At 44.0% G+C, this 20,021-nt stretch overlaps 1 protein-coding gene across 4 annotated transcripts in view; it reads right to left on the bottom strand.

The window, feature by feature from the left end:
- The window catches only part of LOC102684046 (TIAM Rac1 associated GEF 2), a 99,669-nt gene that overhangs the window by 42,513 nt on the left and 37,135 nt on the right, over nucleotides 1–20,021 (bottom strand). For 3 of the 4 annotated variants that reach the window (XM_069196999.1, XM_069197006.1, XM_069197015.1), the window contains exons 4-9: nucleotides 14,689–15,142; nucleotides 10,880–11,052; nucleotides 9,792–10,016; nucleotides 6,316–6,501; nucleotides 5,094–5,240; nucleotides 1,924–1,986 (exon numbers count right to left, since the gene is read on the bottom strand). In XM_069196999.1, the coding sequence (XP_069053100.1) occupies nucleotides 1,924–1,986; nucleotides 5,094–5,240; nucleotides 6,316–6,501; nucleotides 9,792–10,016; nucleotides 10,880–11,052; nucleotides 14,689–15,142 (1,248 nt within the window). The remainder of the gene's footprint in view (nucleotides 1–1,923; nucleotides 1,987–5,093; nucleotides 5,241–6,315; nucleotides 6,502–9,791; nucleotides 10,017–10,879; nucleotides 11,053–14,688; nucleotides 15,143–20,021) is intronic. The other variant, XM_069197023.1, reaches the window with a different exon arrangement.

Raw genomic sequence — 20,021 nt, 5'->3', positions numbered from 1 at the left:
ACCCTCAACAGAGCACGGAAAAAAATTCCATCGGGAAGCGGATCCTGGGGGCCACTTCGGCCAAATGCGCTGGCCCTTCCAGATCTTTTTGTTTTTAAGGAAATAATAATAAATTACGCAACGGGGCCTAAACGGACATTTCCAGATCTTACGTCATGTCTGATAGAAGCTCCATTCTTCAAAAAATACAAACTCGTGCTGGAGAGAAAAAAAAAACTGTGCAGGGAGGCAAGAGTTCGACTTGAATAAAAATGAAAAATTAACTTTCAAGCCAGCCCAATGAAACACAACCTTTGAGCTTCTATCAATGTCCACGTCTGTAGTACCCTTCAACTAGTTAGCCCTTTTAATAATATCCATTTTTGGCAATATTTCAAGCCATCCTGGTTGCAATAATATGGAGCATTGTGTCTTGAGACAAGTATGGAACCCAAGACACCCTTAAAAACGATGCAAAGCTCTAATTCTGAGACAGCTGGAGGAAATATGGCCTTTTTAAGTAACCCCCTTGTGTAAGCAGCCAAAGTCACAATGTGAGCCAGTCTGTCTCTTTTAAATGTCTATTTCCAAATGCAGGATCTTACAAACAGAGACACAACTATGATGAGCAGCGATTGCTAAGCACGGTTCAACAGCAAACCATACATCTCACAAGCCGCGATCACTCAGAAAGTTTAGATAGTCATGCATGGCGCCTCTTTTACGAGAGGGAAAAATTGCTGGTCACAGACAGTTAAAAATGCTTCAAGACACTGCTGTGATCCTTACTGTGCATTTAACACATCTGTTGAATGGAAAAGTTAAAAAGTTCAGGCATGCTGTGTAACGGATGATTAGGTTTGTCACACAAGCAAAAACTTACCAGCCCCCTTCCCTTCCTGGATATAAGCCAATACATTTCATCCTCCTGAAAATATATCTGCTACTTTCACGTCAAAGTGATGAAAACTGGTTACAGTCTTGAGTTTTTACAGTACAGCTGTTAGGATGCGCTTTTGTAACTTTGCAAAGTCCTTTTGCCAAAGTAGGATTCATTTGCCAAATTCCACTAGAACATTGAGTCCCCAGAATATCTTTATCTTTTTTCACAGATTTTGGAAGTGATAAGCTTGTTCAAAGGCTGCTGTTTTACAGACATTCTGTACAGGTTTCAGACTGGAGCAGAAGCTGCAGACATGAAAAGAAAAAGTCCCCGCTTTGATCTTGTACTGCATTCCTGTCCAAACGGACCGCAGTCTCTGCATTTGTCACTGGAGCTGCAGAAGCTAAAGCTGATGTTTTACCCGGCTTTCTTCAGAATGCCCATCTAGAACCATGAAACCCACTTAGAGACAAACTATCAGCCTTCATTTGAGGAACTCCACAGACTGTTTCTAAAACCAAGGTGAGTAGTGCTCAAACTTTTAAGACTCTAGTGCCGCACATTTGCATAAGACCAGTTTCATTATGGCCCCATTAAATAAAATGCATTTTTAGACAAGTGTTTAATTTTCTTACACTTTGTTCAAATGACTAAATGATATAGGCACATATATCCATACAGCCTCTTTTATCCTATGGATTGTTCTGGAAAACCTCAACTAATTTCTCTTACTGACACACAAAGAAACCGATATAAATATCAGTCAATGCGAAAATACCCATTTATACATACTTACCACTTCTTTTACAGACCTAACTGGGTGCTGAAGAAAACAATACTTGTGTAGCAGTATTAAAACTCTGACATAAAAAATGTTAAGAAGCCACAGGACTAATTAAAGAGCTCACCATTCAGTCCATCAATTAAAAAAACATTTTAAATGACTTCTAGAAGCACTGACTTGACTATTTTCCTACCTTGTCCCTTGTTGGAAGAGGCCAAAGAAACACTTAAAAGAAGTGTTAAGTTCTAGAATTCTAGAACAGTGGTGCAACTCTCACCTCACAGCTACTTGGAGTCAAGGGAAGGTGGCTTATTTGTCCTCCAGCATTATTTTCAAAAATCTGAAAGTTAAAAACAAATTGTCACTCTATAAGTAACTGTAACTAGGCAACAGACACTATAAATAGGCACCGCTTTTTTTTAAATTAAAAACTTGATCTTAAATGTTAGCTTTGATACTATTTCCATCCACAAAACCTTCCAGGCTTTATTGGAAATAATAAGTAGTCTAACGATGCTCAAATTATAACTCCTGTGGTGGATACATGAAAAAAAACTGGCTGGTTTTCTTAGTAGTCAGATCTTTTTTTTCCCCCCAGACTGCTGTCTGTCTTGTCGTGGCCTGAGCTCTCTGGCACGGGTGACTAATCCTGCACAATGCAAAGCCTGACTTGGCGCACATAGGCAGCTAATTCTGTCTCCGTGCGAAGCGAAGCAAGGGATATCCTCACATTCTTCACCAGCGGCCGTCTGAGGCTCAGACCACTCGCAGCGGCCACAGGAAGACACTCTCGTGTTCCTCTCTGGAGAAGAGGGAACATGAGTGAACACCGCAGTGAAAACGGACAAATTTCACCTAAGGTGATACCTCATAACGCTTGCTAAACAGGACAAAAACTATAGCTGCAGCAATGGCGACACAGAGATGTCAGAAAGCCTGTTAATTTCCAAAACTTCCTACCCAGTTCCTATCCAGACTTCTAAAGTTTTCCCTCCCTACCCCAGCTTTATCCTCCACTCAACTGCTGCGTCATACATCCTTATAAAATCCCATCACCAGCAGCCATATCACCCAGCAACTCACAACTGGCAGCCCACTGAAGCTCAGCAGGTGTGAGCCTGGTCAGTACCTGGATGAGAGACCTCCTGGGAAAAACTAAAGTTGTTGCTGGAAGAGGTGTTAGTGGGGCCAGCAGGGGGCGCTCACCCTGTGGTCCATGCGGGTCCTAATGCCCCAGTATAGTGATGGGGACACTATACTGTAAAAAACGCGCCGTCCTGAGGTAAAACTGAGGTCCTGACTCTCTGTGGTCATTAAAAATCCCAGGGTGTTTCTCAAAAAGAGTAGGGGTGTAACCCCGCTGTCCTGGCCAAATTTCCCCCTGGCCTTGACCAATATGTCACATTTGCCCTTGGTTGCCCATTTACTTTCAACACAATCACTATCCCTATAGTGTAATATTATGCAAATAATGTAATGGAGATACTGTCAAGATAAAGTAAATATGAAAGTCTCACAAACCAGAATAAAATGCCTTTAGTAAACACAAGCAAAGACATCATTTAAAAAAACATGGTTGTTTCTGGATGACACTGACCCAAGTTACATGATGTTTCCCAGCATGAGTGATGACTGTCTACTACAGTATGTCTTTAGAAAGACCTAAAAACTTTTAAGCATACACTTTATGCTTAAGCACCACACAGCTCTTAAAATATTCACTGGCCAGTAGCAGCGCTTTTTTCAAGCAGAAATAATGCTATTAGGTGAGGAAAGCACAGCAGATTCCTTACAAGAATCTTGACAGCCTACAAAATGTCCCAGAATTTTTTATCCTGTGGCTGACTCACATTTTTAAAAGTCACTATCAGCACAACGTCAGACAGACAAAGAATTAAAAAAAAAGTATGGCCGCAACAAAACCAAGCCAAAATCTATTCCCAGACACATTATATTACATTGGATTTTGTGCTTTGGGGTTCACAATTTTCTTTCTCCACTCGACACTGAAGCACTGACCACTTCAGCGGGATCCTTATACTTTAGGCCTTGTTAAGATGCTCTGAAAGACCTTTTCCCAGCAGGTAATCAAAATTTCTGAGATCAGTGATGTATTGACAGAGAGCCACTGTTATTTTTTATGATGTTATAGAAAACATGGCTGCCTGCACTACTGAAACTAATTGGGTTTTTTGCCAGTGACTAAAATGAATTCACATACCTCAGCCAGCAAGCACTGTTGGAAAGCACCTACTTGCTGCAGATCTTTCTCGGACGAGTACAAAAAGCAAATAGTGACTAATGTTTTAACTTTGGATTAAGTTTTTATTTTAGAGTAGTGTTTAATGCTCACAGGTATTACCCCTTTAAGAGTTACAAACCTTATCCTTGTTGATGGGTATGTTGATTCTTTAAGGATACACCAAATGTAACTGGAGGAAAGCTTAGCAGGTTTTGCAGTCATGAGGGGCTCACCTTTTTAAAGGTAATTAAGATCTTGTAACAGTTTCCCCATATTAAACTACCAGTCCTGGAAACAGGAGCAGTGTGCTCTGTTTCAGACATAGACCTACAGTACTTAATATTTAGTGAATGACAAGGCAAGTCACACAAGCCATCTGTTCACTGCTGCAGGGCTAGTTTCACTCCATGCAATTTACCACATATGGGCCTTAATAATTCATGCCAGGAGTGCTTTTGCTTTTGAACAATGTCGCTTCCAACAACAAAATACCAGACACTAAAGTTTTATGGACAGAACTCTCACTTATTAATGATATCACATTTGCACATAAATGGAAAAAACGAAAATGCATCCTGGGAATGATTTTCTAAACCCGGGAGATGAACGTAATGGCTTTTATGGCGTGTAGCCTGTTCACTTCTCGGGATGAGGGCACGGACCCGAGCTGTACCGTTTCGAGTCAATTCTGAGCAGGGGGTAGCAGTCAGGGCTCCTAACAGCAGCTAATGGCTCAATTACTCTGTCATACACACCGAGTGGGTTCAGTGGATGAAAGGGAGACGTGGTTAGGCCTGTGTGGGCTTGGCATTTCAAAATGGAGTTGAAGGAGGGGAGGGGGGTTTAACGAGGCTGACCTCAGAAAAAATGCAAGAGACGTTTACTGGGATTATTACTCAATTGGCAGTAATGATAGTGCTACAATATTATCTTTACAGGATTCCAACCCCAGGCCATGAACTGGAAGCCAGATGCTCTCATATACAGAAATAGCTGTCCTTTTTTTTTATTACTGTAAAAGTTGACTTATGAAAGGAAAGAAATGAGAGGCGGAAAAAAAAAACATGAATAACAAATTCGTTCCACAGTCCTAAACCTGTGGCTCTGACTTCGGCACTTTAAAGAGTGAGTGTTCTTCGCCCTCAGCGTCTTCCCGAGTTTCTACCAAGAACCATAGCGATACGGGCTGCGTTTCCGCGGCGTACCTGCGACACGGACGGCCTCTTCTCCTTGCCCCGCTTGGTGAGGCTGTCCAGTCCTTTGAGGGAGGAGAAGAGCCCCCTCTTGCTGCGGACCCGCTGGGACAGGGACAGAGATCTCTTCCGAAGCATCGCCTCGTCCCGCGAGCAGATCTGAGCGCATTCGGGCGGAGAGAGAGAGAGAACACTCAGAAAACAGGCACACAAGGACTAGACTGCCCACACCTTGACAACGGGCCCAGCCACACGGCTGGCCTGTGAGCCCTCACAGACATCAAGGCAGGTACACCCGAGCAGGGGCTGAGAGGAGAGGGACTGGTCTTGTTTGGAATTAACCAGATGTCAGCACTGAAAAGTCACTGTGTGAGGCTTGTGGATGTCCACTCTACACAGCCACCTGGGACAGGGGGGGTACCTTTCCAAATGCTGAAAATCAGGAAGCAGATTCTCTCAGCCCTGGAGAGCACTGAAACACAGCACAGATCTCCGCAAGCACACAGTGGAGATTCAGCCATCCACCCATTTTCTAACCTCTTCATCCAATACAATCTACCCTGGGCGGGACGCCAGGACACACAGACGCACACAGACGCCAGGCCAGTTTCCCAGAAGACAATTTACCTGCCGGCACGTCTCTTGACTGTGGGAGGGAAACTGGAGCAGATGGAGAAAACATACAAACTCCACACAGACAGATCCCCAGGTCAATGGGGCAATGAGACCCCATAGAGGGAATTATTACACCTAATTATAATATACTATAACCTTTCTCTTTTTAACTTAGGTGTTGTGACTGTCTGAGTTATTTGATTAAAAAGTCTTTACTAAACAAAAAACTGTTAAATCTGCGTCCATTCATTTCTTATTTTCACTTCATGGGGGAAGAAAAAAATAATTTTGAAAAAAAACTGTCCATTTGTTAGAACCTAAAAGAACTTATAAGATGAAATAAGGCCATTCAGACAACCCTGCCTATCCGGCTGATAGGAGTTTAATGGTCTAAGAACTTAATTAACCCATTGCTCAAGAAAATAAGAATCACTGTATTAATATATTATTGCCAAGCAGACAGGAAAATGGACGGACTGTAAATGTGCTTGATTAAAATAGGCCAATTTCAGGAAACAAGCAGACAAGACATTATTATTACATTATTACTCTCCTCCTCCCTCCCTGTAAAAGATCACCAGCTGACCCGACAGCGCTCCTCCCCTTAGGTTGCTCTTACCAAAGCGTGGAAGGAGGAGACGGAGAAGATGCCCAGCCTACTGAGAGCCACCTTGGAGGGCCGGCTGGCAGCTGCCAGGAGGCTCTTGGGATTGGGAAGCTCTCCCCCTTGCAGACTTGCCAAGTAGCAGCGCATTCGAAACAAGTCCATGTTAAACTTCTCCAGGTTCTGCTCCCACTGCTGGATCTGGGCAGGACAGGGTGCAAGACAAAGGCCGTGGGTCAGATGGACACCGAGACAGCTGTCATCGCTTTCACGCGGGGAACGGGAATGCCAGAGCAGGTTCCCAGGAGGGGGCAGGGGCACACGTCTAATCACTTCCTGGCAAGCCTCTCGCTCCCTGCAGTAAACGTCCGACAACAAAGGTGATGGGGAACAGAGCCACACGAGCCATTAGGAAAACACGTGCACCAATCACATCCCAGCAACCAGAGACTGTGACGACGTCAAGTATAAAAACAGATGGGTTCTGCCTCGTTTTCTGTGGGAAAACGCTTTTTGTTTAGTTTAATAGTCTGCCTTTCCTGTACACAAATCCCTAGGAAGGTGAAAATTAATAAGTGTGAAATCTTTTTTTCCGTACAATGGAATTCCCAGACTCCTCCTGGTGCCGAACTATCGGTAATATACCAGCATAAAGTGAACCCGGCCAAATCGGCCACATGTAAATAAAGATCAGAACAACATGTAAACTGAAAAAAAATCGAGTTACTTTTAGCTATCAGAAAAGGTATCTCCTCACTGACGCACAGTTACACCACAGTTACGCTAACAGAAAGGACTGAGAAGGGGGGAGAGAAATATGCACATTAAACAAGGTGACGCATTTGCCGGCTTTCACTTCAAACCTTAAAGGCACAGGTACGCCGCGAGCCATTCTTAGTTTCACAAAATTGACATTAAAAGACATTAAGTCTTTTCCCCAAGCCGAAGAGTTGCTTGACAGCGGGGTACCGCACAGACAACGACTTCGTACACATTTAAGACAAAACATTTAACCGCTCTCAGGACTTTCCACAGAAGCCTTCTTGGAATGCTGGCGCTCGAGACCAGCAGCGCGATCTGTGGGAATGACCATGTCAGGGCTAATGCAATTACCAGTAGGTATTCTAGGGCACTGGATGGGATAATGCTGTTCACAGCTCTGGCACTAATTTGCGAATCACAAATAGTAACTTTATCTCTTTAAGGAATCCAAGGAGGATTAGTTTTTTTTCTCGACAGACAGCGGGCAATGAGTAACAACCCAGTCGGTGTGGCAAAAGAATGGTTTTACTTGCATGAAGTCTACATGAGTGTGTGCGTTTCACAGATTATGCTACTACCCTAACAAACGTAAGCAGTACGGTCTTTCAAGAACTCTTTCAATTGAATATAAAGCATCTGTTTGAAGAAGGAAAAAAATAAATCAGAGCCTATTTATGCAAACCTGACTTTTTAACACTTCCATGTACAGTTTACATATACATGGTCCGAAAATATTCAGGAATCTAAGGTGGAGTAAAAATGTTTCGTTTTCTACATTTCAATAAATTGCTCAAAAAGCAGCAAATTCCGAAATTGAGCTATAGCTGTAGAATTTCATATGCATTACCAAATGACTGCATTGTATAAGGGAGGAAACACAAATCAACATTCGAGACTGCCTTATCTTGTCATCAATTCAGGAAGGCCAGATTTCACAGGCTTGGACATTTCAAAGAAAGCCCGCTAAAAGAGTGCTCAGGAATGTGTGCAGGGGAAAACGCACTTTGTTGTGTTTCATTTTAGGAGTATTGCCAGTTCTGCACCAAAACAGACCCTGCATGACTGTCCCTTCACAGTCACCACATACTGCATCCATCTGGTTAAATGAGTCACCAACATCAATGGGACGTTATTTGATCACATTTTTGCCATTATAAAGATACAGAAAGAATGTGTGCTTTTGGGGAGGAGGGAGGAGTTACAGCTACTTCTCTCCATTATTCTTTGAAAGAAGCTGACTTAATTGTTTGAACTCCTGAGATTATCCTTTAATTTGCGAGAGGCCAAGAAGTCTACTTCAAACAGACCTCATGGTCCCGATTTCACGGACAGGACATCAAAGTCATTTGGGGCTGGAGATGAAAGTCTGGCTCCCTGTCGACTAGTCAGGGCCAGTCTCCTTCACTGCAGCAAAGACCGAGGGGCCCCTACGCAAAAAACACCCCGACTTTCCCATTTTGCATGGTCGTATCAAAAGCAAAAAAACCTAGGAAATACATTTTGTATTCAAAGGGCAGCCATTTTCACAGTTTAAGGGAAAAACATTTACAACAATGAATTTCATTCAGTCTTTTCACATTTTATGCAAACTTAGAAAAAAATGTAAAGATTTTTTAGTTAAAATATCAATGCTAGCAGCAGATGAACCAGAATACAGAATCACACGAGAGTTCTTATGCCTGGGGTAATTCCTAGTTGCCCAAGAACGATATACAACCAATTTCCTGACTTTAAATAAGATAAAAAAAGAGTTTTAAGCTAACAAACCTCCTGCCTTAATTGCCTCTGCATAGATCTCTTTTTTTTCTCTAATTTGTAACAGGGAACTGTAGATATCAGAACTCAAACGTCTTGCTGGCTTGGGCACAGGCAGAAAACAGTTTTGCTCCAGGCAAATCCATGATTTCATCTGGTTTTCTCTTCAGGCTGAAATACTTTGAAAGTCGATAATATGAAGTAAGAGCCTATTACCACAAACATCTGGAATACAAATTGAATGCAGCCAGCAGTGGCAGCATGCCTCGCAGTATACAGCCATTCAAAGTCTAACATTATACTCCGTCAGATCCAGTCGATGAACTGCATTTTGAAAGTTAACTTTGTAGCTTACGATCACATTTTTTCCCCTCAAAATCAGTTTAAATCTTAGTTTTATGAAAGTCCCTTTTCCTGCCACTTTATAGCAATTCCTTTCAGCTGAAAGTAAATCAGTAAAAAAAAAAACAACAAATCAGATGGAATTTAACTTCTAGGACCCCACAAGTATCACAAACATCAATCTCCTTTCCTCTACTCTGCTAACACAATTTCATTCCCTTTCACTCCTTTCCGTACCTAGTTCAAGCTCAAGCAGGGAGCTGCGTCAGCACAGGCTGCAAATGACAGGGAAAGGTTTATTCCATGTTACACTGGTGTGGAAATAAAGGCGCTGTGCTTTGGATGAGGCGTAAAACCAAGATCCTGACTCTCTGTGGTCATTAAAAATCCCAGGGTGTTTCTCGAAAAGAGTAGGGGTGTTACTCCGGCGTCCTGGCCAAATTTGCCCCTGGTCTTTACCAATCATGGCCTCCTAATAATCCCCATCTATGAACTGGCTTCATCACTCTGCTCTCCTCCCCACTGAGAGCTGGTGTGGGGTGAGAGTACTGGTGCACTATGGCTGCTGTGGCATCATCCAGGTGGGGCTGCACACTGGTGCCAAGACTGAAACGAATGAAGTCTGGCCTTACCTGGTTCTCGATGGCCTTCCGGTTCTTCGGGTCGCTGACGATGGACAGCTGGAGCTCCGCCATCTTCTTCATCTTGCCGTCCATGTCGATCTTCTGCGCCAGGCTGCGGGTCTGGCTCCGCAGCAGCCGCACCGTGTCCTCCTTCCCCTGCCTCTTGGCGAAGAGCGACGCGCTGGCCGAGTGGATGGCGGTGACCCAGTTCTCCAGGTCGGTCTGGCTCGTGGCCTGCAGGACACACGCGGCGAAACACAGACCGCCCTGAGAGGCTGGCCCCCGACGCGCTCGGCTGGTTCAAAGGGCAGCTCCGGACCGCGGAGAAACAAACCCAATCCCAATTGCAACCCGACAGCCCGTTAATAAAACTAACCCCCCACCCCACCGCCGATTGTCTCTGACAAAGCCCCACTCCTCACTTTGTTCGGAAAAGGTGTGAAAAACCACTAAACAAACGCTTTGTGGCATTGATGCCAGGGCTACATTCGTCTTCCCGACAGGAAAGGGTGACGCCAACAATAACTTGCCTGCGAGCTCCGGTTTTCTCAAACACAAAAAAGCCCCACTCCCCCCCCCCCAAAGGAAATCGATGTGTCTTTTGCTGCTGTCAGTTTTCCCCCTGCAGCGAGATCCACTGGGTTCACTGGCCGGACCTATCTGTGCCAGTTAGCAGTATACAAACGAAAGGGCAAGGTCATCGAACGGGGTTTGCCTTCAGGACGTTTTTAAGCTAAAAGCAGCAAAAAAGCCCCATTTTGTTACAAATCAAATTTTTAAAAGAAAAACGTAAGCAACTGACAAGCTGTACAATGGTGTGGTGAAAGACGTAGTCACACAGGAACATACTGCATCAGCTCATCCTTTTGGATAAACTTTCTAAATATTCCATTATTAAGTCCCCCTGTTTTTTAGCATGACTTTTACACTCATCAGCCTCCATTCTCCACTTGTTAGTCAACGAATGCCTGGAATTAGGGGTAGAGGAAGATGAGATTTCAAAATAGTACCAGACTGGGGTGTTTCCAGTGTCTGAAACAGCTTCTTTACCTTTACTTCGTTTATATATAAATAATAAAATATTGAAAAACACCAACCTGAAAGAGGTAGACATCCCCAAAGGTATTACTTAGGCAGAACACGTTCTCTTTCTTGGGATGTTCGGGGACAGACTGTACTATGCTGTCTTCAGCAAACAAAGCGTAGCGAGGAGATAAGTCTTGTTCCATCGAATTCTTGCCATAGGTTTCATAAAACAGGAGTGTGCAGCCTTCGCGAAATAAAGAAAACAAACACATACTTTAACAAATATGACTGTGAGAACCGGGAAACAAAGGAACTCCAGAAAATCCAGGTTTGTTGCTCAATGACGAGCTTTTTGTAAACAGGAGAAGATTAGCAATTAAGGACCATTAACGCCAATAGAGACCTAAGACATGTATACCCAAGTAAAAGCACACCGACTAAAAACCCATCAATTAGCCACTTCCTCTTTCCTAAAAGAAGGTATGGCTCCCTCAGACCAGACAGGAAATACTTCAGTCTTTACACAAGACCAGCTTAACTATAACTGTCAAGAACACCATCTTGCAGTTCGTGCTCATTGGCAGACAGATTAGAGTGTCTAAATTTCCCCCGAGAGAATAATTTGACAGTCTGACATGAAGGGTTTTAAACAGTATCATGCCCCCAAAATGCAGTGTTAATGTATAAAGCACTAGCAGGTGAGGAACCAAGTCTGACTTGATATCCTGTTTATACCTGAATGATAAGCAAAAACTAAAACCCAATTTATCATTTAACTCAGCTTAATTTTCACCTATTTTTTTCTTTCCCATTCTTACAAGGATTAATTCATACCGAAGGTCACTTTTATTCAATTCAAGATGTATTATCCCTTGGGGGAGATGTGGTTTACGGTACAGTCCAATACAATACAACAAAGACATGCAAATATTACCAACAAAGAAGACCGAACAGCAGTGTTTCAGGAGATAGTTACTTCACATTGTCTGAGAGCGAGACTGCGGAGGGGATGAAAGATCTCTTGAGTTACACCTGAGGACACAGAGGCGTCTCCCAGATGGGAGCAGTGTAGATTCACAACGGAGGGGGTGAAACACACACTCCATAATGCCCTCAGCCTTCTTTACTACCCTCTATTTGTAGAGGGTATTTAGGTTTTTCATAGCAAATATAAACACACAGGGTCAAAAGATCCAAGAACACTCTTGGTCATACTGATAAACGAGTTCCTAGATTTGCCAGATGCAGTGAACTGTATCTGGCCATTAAGAATGGGATATACCCCTCTCCTCTGCTTGTTTCATCACATGCCCAGTCAGAAGAGCTAGCTGTGGTGCAATAAGGTCAACAGTTATCTTTTCCTCTGAAGCCTGCGAGAGGAGGCAGCCCTGCCTGCGTGTTCCACTTAAACACGGATTACTCCAGTGAGTCCAGACAACTCCAGACCAAAGATCTCCATGCTATTAGGCCAAGAGAGCCGCTCAGCTCCACATATTGAAAGACTGGTCATTATTTTCATGTATGCTGCACACTTCATTTAAATCAAATCGGTTGGGCAACATGCTTAAGTTTGCTCTTTTTCTTTGGAAATGTACTGAGGAACTGAGAGCAGGAGCTATTCTTTAGAGAGAGTAGCCCATACATGTTGTCAAGGCAGAAACCCAAGCCGCTTTCAAAAAACAGATGGATTTTTCTTGCCTTCTGCCATAAGACTGTACAGCGCATCCACCTTGCGTCTGGGCAGTGACCTGTTTCTGGACTGAACAGTAAACTGATACATCTGTTCTTTTTCTTTTCCCCTTCACAACCGTTTTTGTGCAATACGTGCCAGGGACCTGGGCAATACATATATATTTATATTGTGCAATATGACTTTTTTGTGTACTGTTCTGGTTTGTTCTTTGTGTGTTCTGGACTGTGAGTAACTCCTCTTAGTGCACTTCTCACTGTACTGATTGTATTGTATCGTATGTATTGTATCATTATTATTATTGTATCATTCGTTACAATGTGGCTGTGTTGTGTGTGTTAAGCTGCTGTTGCACTGCAATTTCCCTCACGGGATCAATAAAGTATCTATCTACTGTATCTATGGATGAGATACCTGGATCAATTATTAACTAAATTTGTGCGGATCAAATGGTACTCTGCCATTTATCTTATGTTCTTATGTTTTTATCACATAAGAGAAGAATTTTAGCAAGCTTACATTTAGACGCATGTAAACCTGTATAATTTCAAACTGTACGAGACCATGCCTGGCACAGGTGGAGATAGAGTGAACCAGGGCTAAAACAGACCCCACTGACCCTTCTGAATAATGCTCTTATGTTTTTTTTACCACAAAAAGAAGATACTTCTACGTCTTGGAAAACCTAACTGCTTACAGCAGCAACTGGGGATTTTAACTTCTTATATTTATTAATGGCAATGAGATAGCATCTTGTTTGCAATGGGACATCTTAATGATTCTAGTGAACGGTCAGTTTAGGCCAGCATCTTAAAATACCACCAGTTCTTACACAACAGTCAGAAATCACAAAGATCAAAAATCACACTGCTGACATCTAAGTTAGTTCAGAAAACCCACTCTAAAGCTCTGGAACATTCTGAATAAAAAAAATAATCATTTTAAGCAAAGTGCTGTCTTTCTTTAGTTACCTTAAAAAGACTGTTCCAGGCTGTGTAATCTATGCTTAGTAGAATTACACATTCAGCCTTCCAGGTTTGTTTTGTCCTTAATAGTACACTTGCATAATTCCCTTTAAGCTTTTGAGACAGTACCTAAGGCTTCATAACGTAGTCCATTAGCATAGTGCAGCTCCACCTAAGATTGCCCTTGCTGTTTAGGGCAATTTTCCTGTCATTAAAAGGTACTTGTTGGGCCTTTCTAAACAAATGATACAGTGGAAAAAACTGTTTCCCTATGGCACTAATCATTTTCACAATCAACAGCAGGGACCCTAACAAGCACGCACTGCTCCCTTACAGAAAACTAAAAAGGAACAATACCAGAAAAAAAACAAATACACCAGCTCGGAAATGTAATGAGGCACTAAAAAGCAAGACAAGCTAATTACACAAAATATTAATATTTAACGGTTCATTGCACCAATGAAGGAGTAGTTGACTAAGACTAATCTCAAGTGAAGCAGGTCTCCACACGTAGAAAAACAGATTGTCTGCATTTTGACTCCACGTACTTCCATATTCCATTATCCTGTTCTTTAGATTGCCATTAGGGCCATTAAATATTGCCATTTACCTGGAAAGATACTCTGTTAAAGCTAAATTAGAGGGTTGTCAAACATGGCTGAAAATGATCTGCACGAGTCAATTTCCAACGTTTTAGCCACTATGTGCAGCTCCAAAGAGGGCAGAGGGAGAAACCGGACTTTTCAGTCTTGATATAATCCTGACCTTCTCTTCAACCTCAACAATGACACAAAAAGAAGAGTGAATGGAGTATTCATAGAAATATCCTCAATCACTCTGTCGGGAAGAACACGATCCATGTTTTACTCTGGAATGATACACGCAATCACTTGAGGGCGGATCGGCTGGAAACACTTGGTCAGCAACTCCTGAGGGTTTCCTGGTTACTTCCGCTATGGCATGCAAAGACTAAAGATCTTTTTTTTTTTTAATACCCACGTATTCATGGCTGCCGTGCCTCATACTAAACTGAGCCAAGCAGTCGCGATTACGGTCGTTTACGTTGTCTTCAGCGGTTAACACTAGCCCAGACATCGAGGCTCGAGTCACTGGCCAGCCTGAACGTCAAGCGTCAAACGGAAATGCAGTTATGGATGCTTCTCGAAGTGGACTGTCCGCTCGGGGGATCCCCGCACCCCCTGAAGGAGCTGGCGCTCCCACTCACCTTTCAAGGTCACCCAGTACTGCTTCCACTTCCTGCGCGGGGCCAGCTCCAGCTTCCTCTCCTTGGGCAGCGTGACGAGGGGCTTGAAGCAGAGCCAGCCGGCCTTGCGCACCACCCCCTGCTCCTTCTCGAACAGCAGGTCCAGCTGCTCCAGCGAGCCCGCCGAGTCGCTGCTGGTCTCCTCCGTCTCCGTGGAGGGCTCGGGCCGCTCGGAGCCGTCGCCGCCGCCGCCGCCGCCGCGGCCCGCCTCCAGCTCCCTCATGAAGTTCTCGTAGATGTTCTGGCGCAGGGCAGCGCCGGGCAGCGCGCTGGCGGACTCGCTGCGCGCCGGCGGGGCCTGGCCGGAGCCGGGCGACCACAGCAGGCTGGACCCCTGCGAGGGCGAGCTGGTGTCCGCGGTGAGGCCATCGATCCCGCTGTCGCAGCACTCGCTCGCGTCCTTGCTCTTGGGCTCCTGCAAGCCAGGGGGAGGGGGGGAGGTGAACAGACACAGGCCGGGTTCAGCATAATGGCACTCCTGCATGTACTGCTCCCGCGAATGGCTAATGAAATCAATCTTTAAAATAAGAGAAGATCACTTTATTGGCCATATACAATTTCGTTTTTCGTTTTGGTCTTTTCGCTTACCCCAGCTTGCTCTCCATGAGAGACACAGACGGGGAGAGAAGCTTGGGGTCAGAGCGCAGGATCAGCCATTTAATACAGCGCCCCTGGAGCAGTTGGGGTTAAGGGCCTTGCGCAGGGGCCCAACGGAGTAGGATTCCCCTGCCAGCCATGGGATCCGAATTGACAACCTTCCGGTCACAGGCACAGATCCTTAGCCACAGAGCCACCGTACCAACTAAATAAATCTCTTAATCCTACTCCTTCGGGCATTTTTAATTCAGTCATTTTTAAATCATTAAACATTTTTAAACGGAACGCAGGTCTTTTTTCAAGAAGCACTGCGATTTTATTCATTATCTGAATAACGAATGAAACCCACCCCATTCGTTAGTCATGTGTTTGGGTCGGTTTGTGCTGCTTTCGTTCCCGAGACATAGTGCCTTGTTTTTTAAGGGGTCGTGACGTCACTCAGCCCCCCTACAACGTAGTCGGGAAACTGAACCGGTCTCATTCGTTAGTGCCGGTTTATGCCGTTCCCGAGATATGGAGCCTTCTTTTCTGGTGATCACGTGACCGTGCACAACGACCGTGGCCGCCGGTAACCCCGTCTGTTGAGTTCAAGCGCTCGATTACTGGTGCGAGGACAACAGTGTCTGCAATTTTGTTTCTCCATCTGCCCCGGGTGGTCAACCCCTGGTGTAGAATACAGCGTGAGGGCACGTAATTAAAAGTACAGAGTGCGTTTGTACCTTTAAACTTCATCGTAGCCAGTCACACGATTACCCGAAAAAACTAAATTGCACACAAACACAGCACTAACGAAAGAGGTGGGCTTCATCGTTTGTGCTGTTTGTAGGGGGGCCAACATGCTCATTACATTGAGCATGGGTTTCCTCCGAGCGTTCTGGTTTACTCCCACATCACAAAGACATACTGGAAGGTTAACTGGCTTCTGGGAAAACTGGCCCGGGTGCGAGTCTGTGTCTGTGTGTGCCCTGCGATGAACTGGCGTCCTGCCCAGGGTGTACACTGCCTTGCGCCCGCTGCTTGCTGGGATAGGCTCCCCCACGACCCTCAGTTGGATGAAGCGGAGAAAAAGCCATCAAAGGAAAAAACGTTCTAATGTGGTTTCGATGGCTCCGTCTCCGTGTGTGAAGGGAAATGCTTTGACAAATGCAGCAGCCCTGTGAACATTCCTTGAGCACCTGCCTTTTACTCCTTACAGACTTACCAACAGGAAGTGCACCAGCAAGCAGGCAAGCATCTCAGGCAGCTTTTTACAACTCCACTGCAGTGTGATTGGTCATCTCCTTAAAGATTCGCTCACATTTCACCTCATTAGGAAAATGGGTTCACACTTAATTGTAACACAATTCTTTCTTTTCCAGTAACATTAAAATTATGAATCTAGTAGACTGATGCCATTTTGTGTTTCATGTAGGATACCCATCCCTCTACAAGCCTCCAGCCAGTGGTTTCATTTGCCTGTTACTAAAGCACACATGCTTCAAACCAGATAACACAAAACTATCCCATGATCAAAAGGCCCCGGCCCATTCTGGCAAACCTTTTCAAATACACCTCACTGACTCTTGAAAGTTTTAGCAAGCTCTACATTTGATGATTTGTCACCTAAACGTTATCAATATGAACGAACAGACAAATTTATAAGAGCATTGTAAAAAGTTTTCAAACTCTTGCAGTTGTCACATTTTGTTGCCCTGGGAGCAAAGTCTACTTAATATAATCAACCGTAGCAAATACAGCTGTAAATACCGAGTTCACACTGAGTCATGACTCTTTGAAATTTATATTTGTTGAATACACAACCGACACCACGCATTCAAAGCAAAAAAACATGATTCCATTAGTATTCAAAACCCTTAGTCGTGGGAAACCTTAATTTAGATGCACAAAATTACCTTAATGAGCCTCACATTAGTGGAGTGGCCTCTGTGCAATAGTAGTGGCTCACATGACTTTAGAATAAAATGTCGCCGTGAGGATGCCGAATTTCAAGCCAAGATTCAGTCACAACAACCTATTTTAATTCTTGCTCAAGTCAGGGATAAAGACATTACAAAGCACAGATCAGGAGAATACTGAACAGTCTGTGAATATTCCTGGGAACAAAGTCTACTTAATCATCAAGTGTAATAAATGCTGCTGTAAATACTTAGTTAACAGGCCTCCTTACTTACATTATGCAATCAACATTTTTTTTGTCTCTTCAATTTTTGCCAACATTTGCTGCAACGTTTCTTAACACCACCTTTAAGGAAATAACAGTTTAAACGCTGATGATAAGTGACTGGGGAGGTTTGAGCAGACTGAAGCTCCTTGGGGAGGAACTTTAAAGTCTAACAAATTAATTTTAAAATGCACCGAGAAGCATTTATATGCATTACATTCTATTGTATATATTCAAATATTAATTTGATGTTTTTTTTATCTCTCAGTATATAATAAACATAATAAGACAGAACAGATCTCCACTAAATTAAAAACTGCAAATCAACTACATCAGATAAATATCTGATACAACAGATACTGTGCCCTAACGATAAATATTTTGAATCGTCACTAGCACATACCTTGACTACGTCACAAACAGAGCTTTGCAGTGATTTCTAGCACGCTGACTGCTTTCTACGCATTTAGAGGAAGTCCAGCTTCAATAATGACAAATGTACAAATCACCTTGAAGAAAGCTAGAACTTCTTGCCCACGTTAAAACTTACTTCTTTATTTGTGAGACCGCCTATTAAATACAGGTGTGCTGTTAGAATACTTCACTCCTCACCTAAAACCATTTTTTTTTCTTTCCTGAAAACGTGGAGTTCATTATACCAGGATAGCAACACAAACCATTAAAAGCAGATGTCCATACACAGGAATAACAGCAATTCATCTATATTCCCCCCCCCCACATCTTCTTATGTCAAAGATCATTAAGCTGTTATCAATCAGAGCCAGAAGATCTAAATCACAAAATAAACTTTAAAGCCTCGCTTTCATGGGCTTTAAATATAAAGAACGGTCATAAAGGAGAAGAGACACTTCAACCCATCAAGGCCATTTCACCGTAGTTAGATAACCACCTAGAAAGAGACGCATTACCGCTACTTATACAAAAAATAAACCTTTTTCATCTTTGTTTCTTACTTAGCACACTTTTTAAGAGCACATTTTTACTCTGAGTGCACACGGAGGCCCCACAGCGTGTACAGCAGCAGCAGGCCACCCCGGACCAACGTTTCACAAGTTCCTCCACGCGACCACAAACAACACACTGTCCCCTCTGGCTGCCGGGACCCCTGAAGGGCAAAAGAGAGTGAATACATACATATCCTGACAGACCATGGTGAGGAGCTCTTTTCAGCCAGTGTCCCTGCTTACCCTGGCAGATACAGCAGGCTTGCACAAGTCTCTTCGGCGTTTCATTGCGAGACGGTTGGCGTTTTACATCCCGTGTGGAAGCTCTCTTTCCTAGCTTGTAGTGACGTCCTGTCTTCGGCAGCGTCACGGATCTAATTTTCAGAGCCCCGAGACGCATCCCGGACAGCTGGTGCTATTTCACTGGCATTTGGCATACGGACGCGGCTTTAATTTTCGGCTACGCGGCGTTCTGCTGCCCTGCGCGCGCTTCCACCCCAGGTGGGCCCGGCCAAAAACCTGTCAGGTTATCGCTTCTCTTTCAGTCTGCCTAACAAGCTGGGGAAATTAAGTTTTGTGTTCGCCAAGGAGGAACGAAATTCTCTGGGGCGTGAATGCTGGCAGTAATGTCCACTCGTGGGGCTGGGAGGTGGAACGGCGTCTTTAAAAAAAGCACGGTGCGGTTCTCACAACAGGAAAAAGTCGCCGCCACATGCAGCTGCTTGTGCACAGTGCCTGCTCTGAATATCAGCACTATTTAAAAAACCGTTCGAAAATACAGATCAAGAATTCAATGCCAATGCGAAGTGCTGGAGGATTGGAAACGGCGCCTTTTCCTTGGAACACCCATGACTAGAGAATGGTTTGCACAGCAACCCACCAGCATGAACGCTCTCCCCTGCAAGTATTAACACACAGCATGCAAACACAGCTCCCCCTACACCCTCCCGCTGAACACACACTTTTATATTTTTCAGCAGGTGCTCTGAACAGAGAAATTGTGCTGTAAAGAAGGCTGTGGTTAAAAAATAAAAAAATACCATCAACACCATCGGAAGCATCAGCCACCTCATTTGTCCGGTTCTCAGACACTCATGCACACGCGTGAGAAGCTGGGAGCAATCAAAGCAGCTCCGTTATGCGTGCAGGAAAACCAGGCAAGGAAAAGAAAGGAAATGGGGAAAATTCAATAGCAGAGCTCCTTTTCCCACAATTAAAAAAAAATGTGAACTATTACAGATATTTACCGTCTATCGAGTTCCCTTTTGAAACAAACTATCTCGAGCATCCAGAAAATCCCGGTATGAGAAAAGCAGTCGGTTTTCGATAACAGACGTTCCCCCACCCCCCCGATAACAGAACATTTTTTGCATGCATTTGCATCTACATCTCTCAGGCGCTGGCTCCCCCAGAGAGCAAGCGCATTAGCGATTTCCCATTTGATTGCGGCTGCAAAACCAAGATGACCCGTGGCAATCTGACGGGCCGCGATACAGTATCCGTCGTATCGGAAACCGTTTGGGGAAAAGGGGCCAGGAGAATCTTCGTCTGGAGAGAAATAATTATAGTGG

This window comes from Lepisosteus oculatus, chromosome 2, assembly GCF_040954835.1.
Source record: "Lepisosteus oculatus isolate fLepOcu1 chromosome 2, fLepOcu1.hap2, whole genome shotgun sequence".
NCBI lineage: Eukaryota > Metazoa > Chordata > Actinopteri > Semionotiformes > Lepisosteidae > Lepisosteus > Lepisosteus oculatus.
The sequence above is the reverse complement of the archived record's forward strand: the minus strand, read 5'-3'. Positions and strand labels throughout refer to the sequence as shown.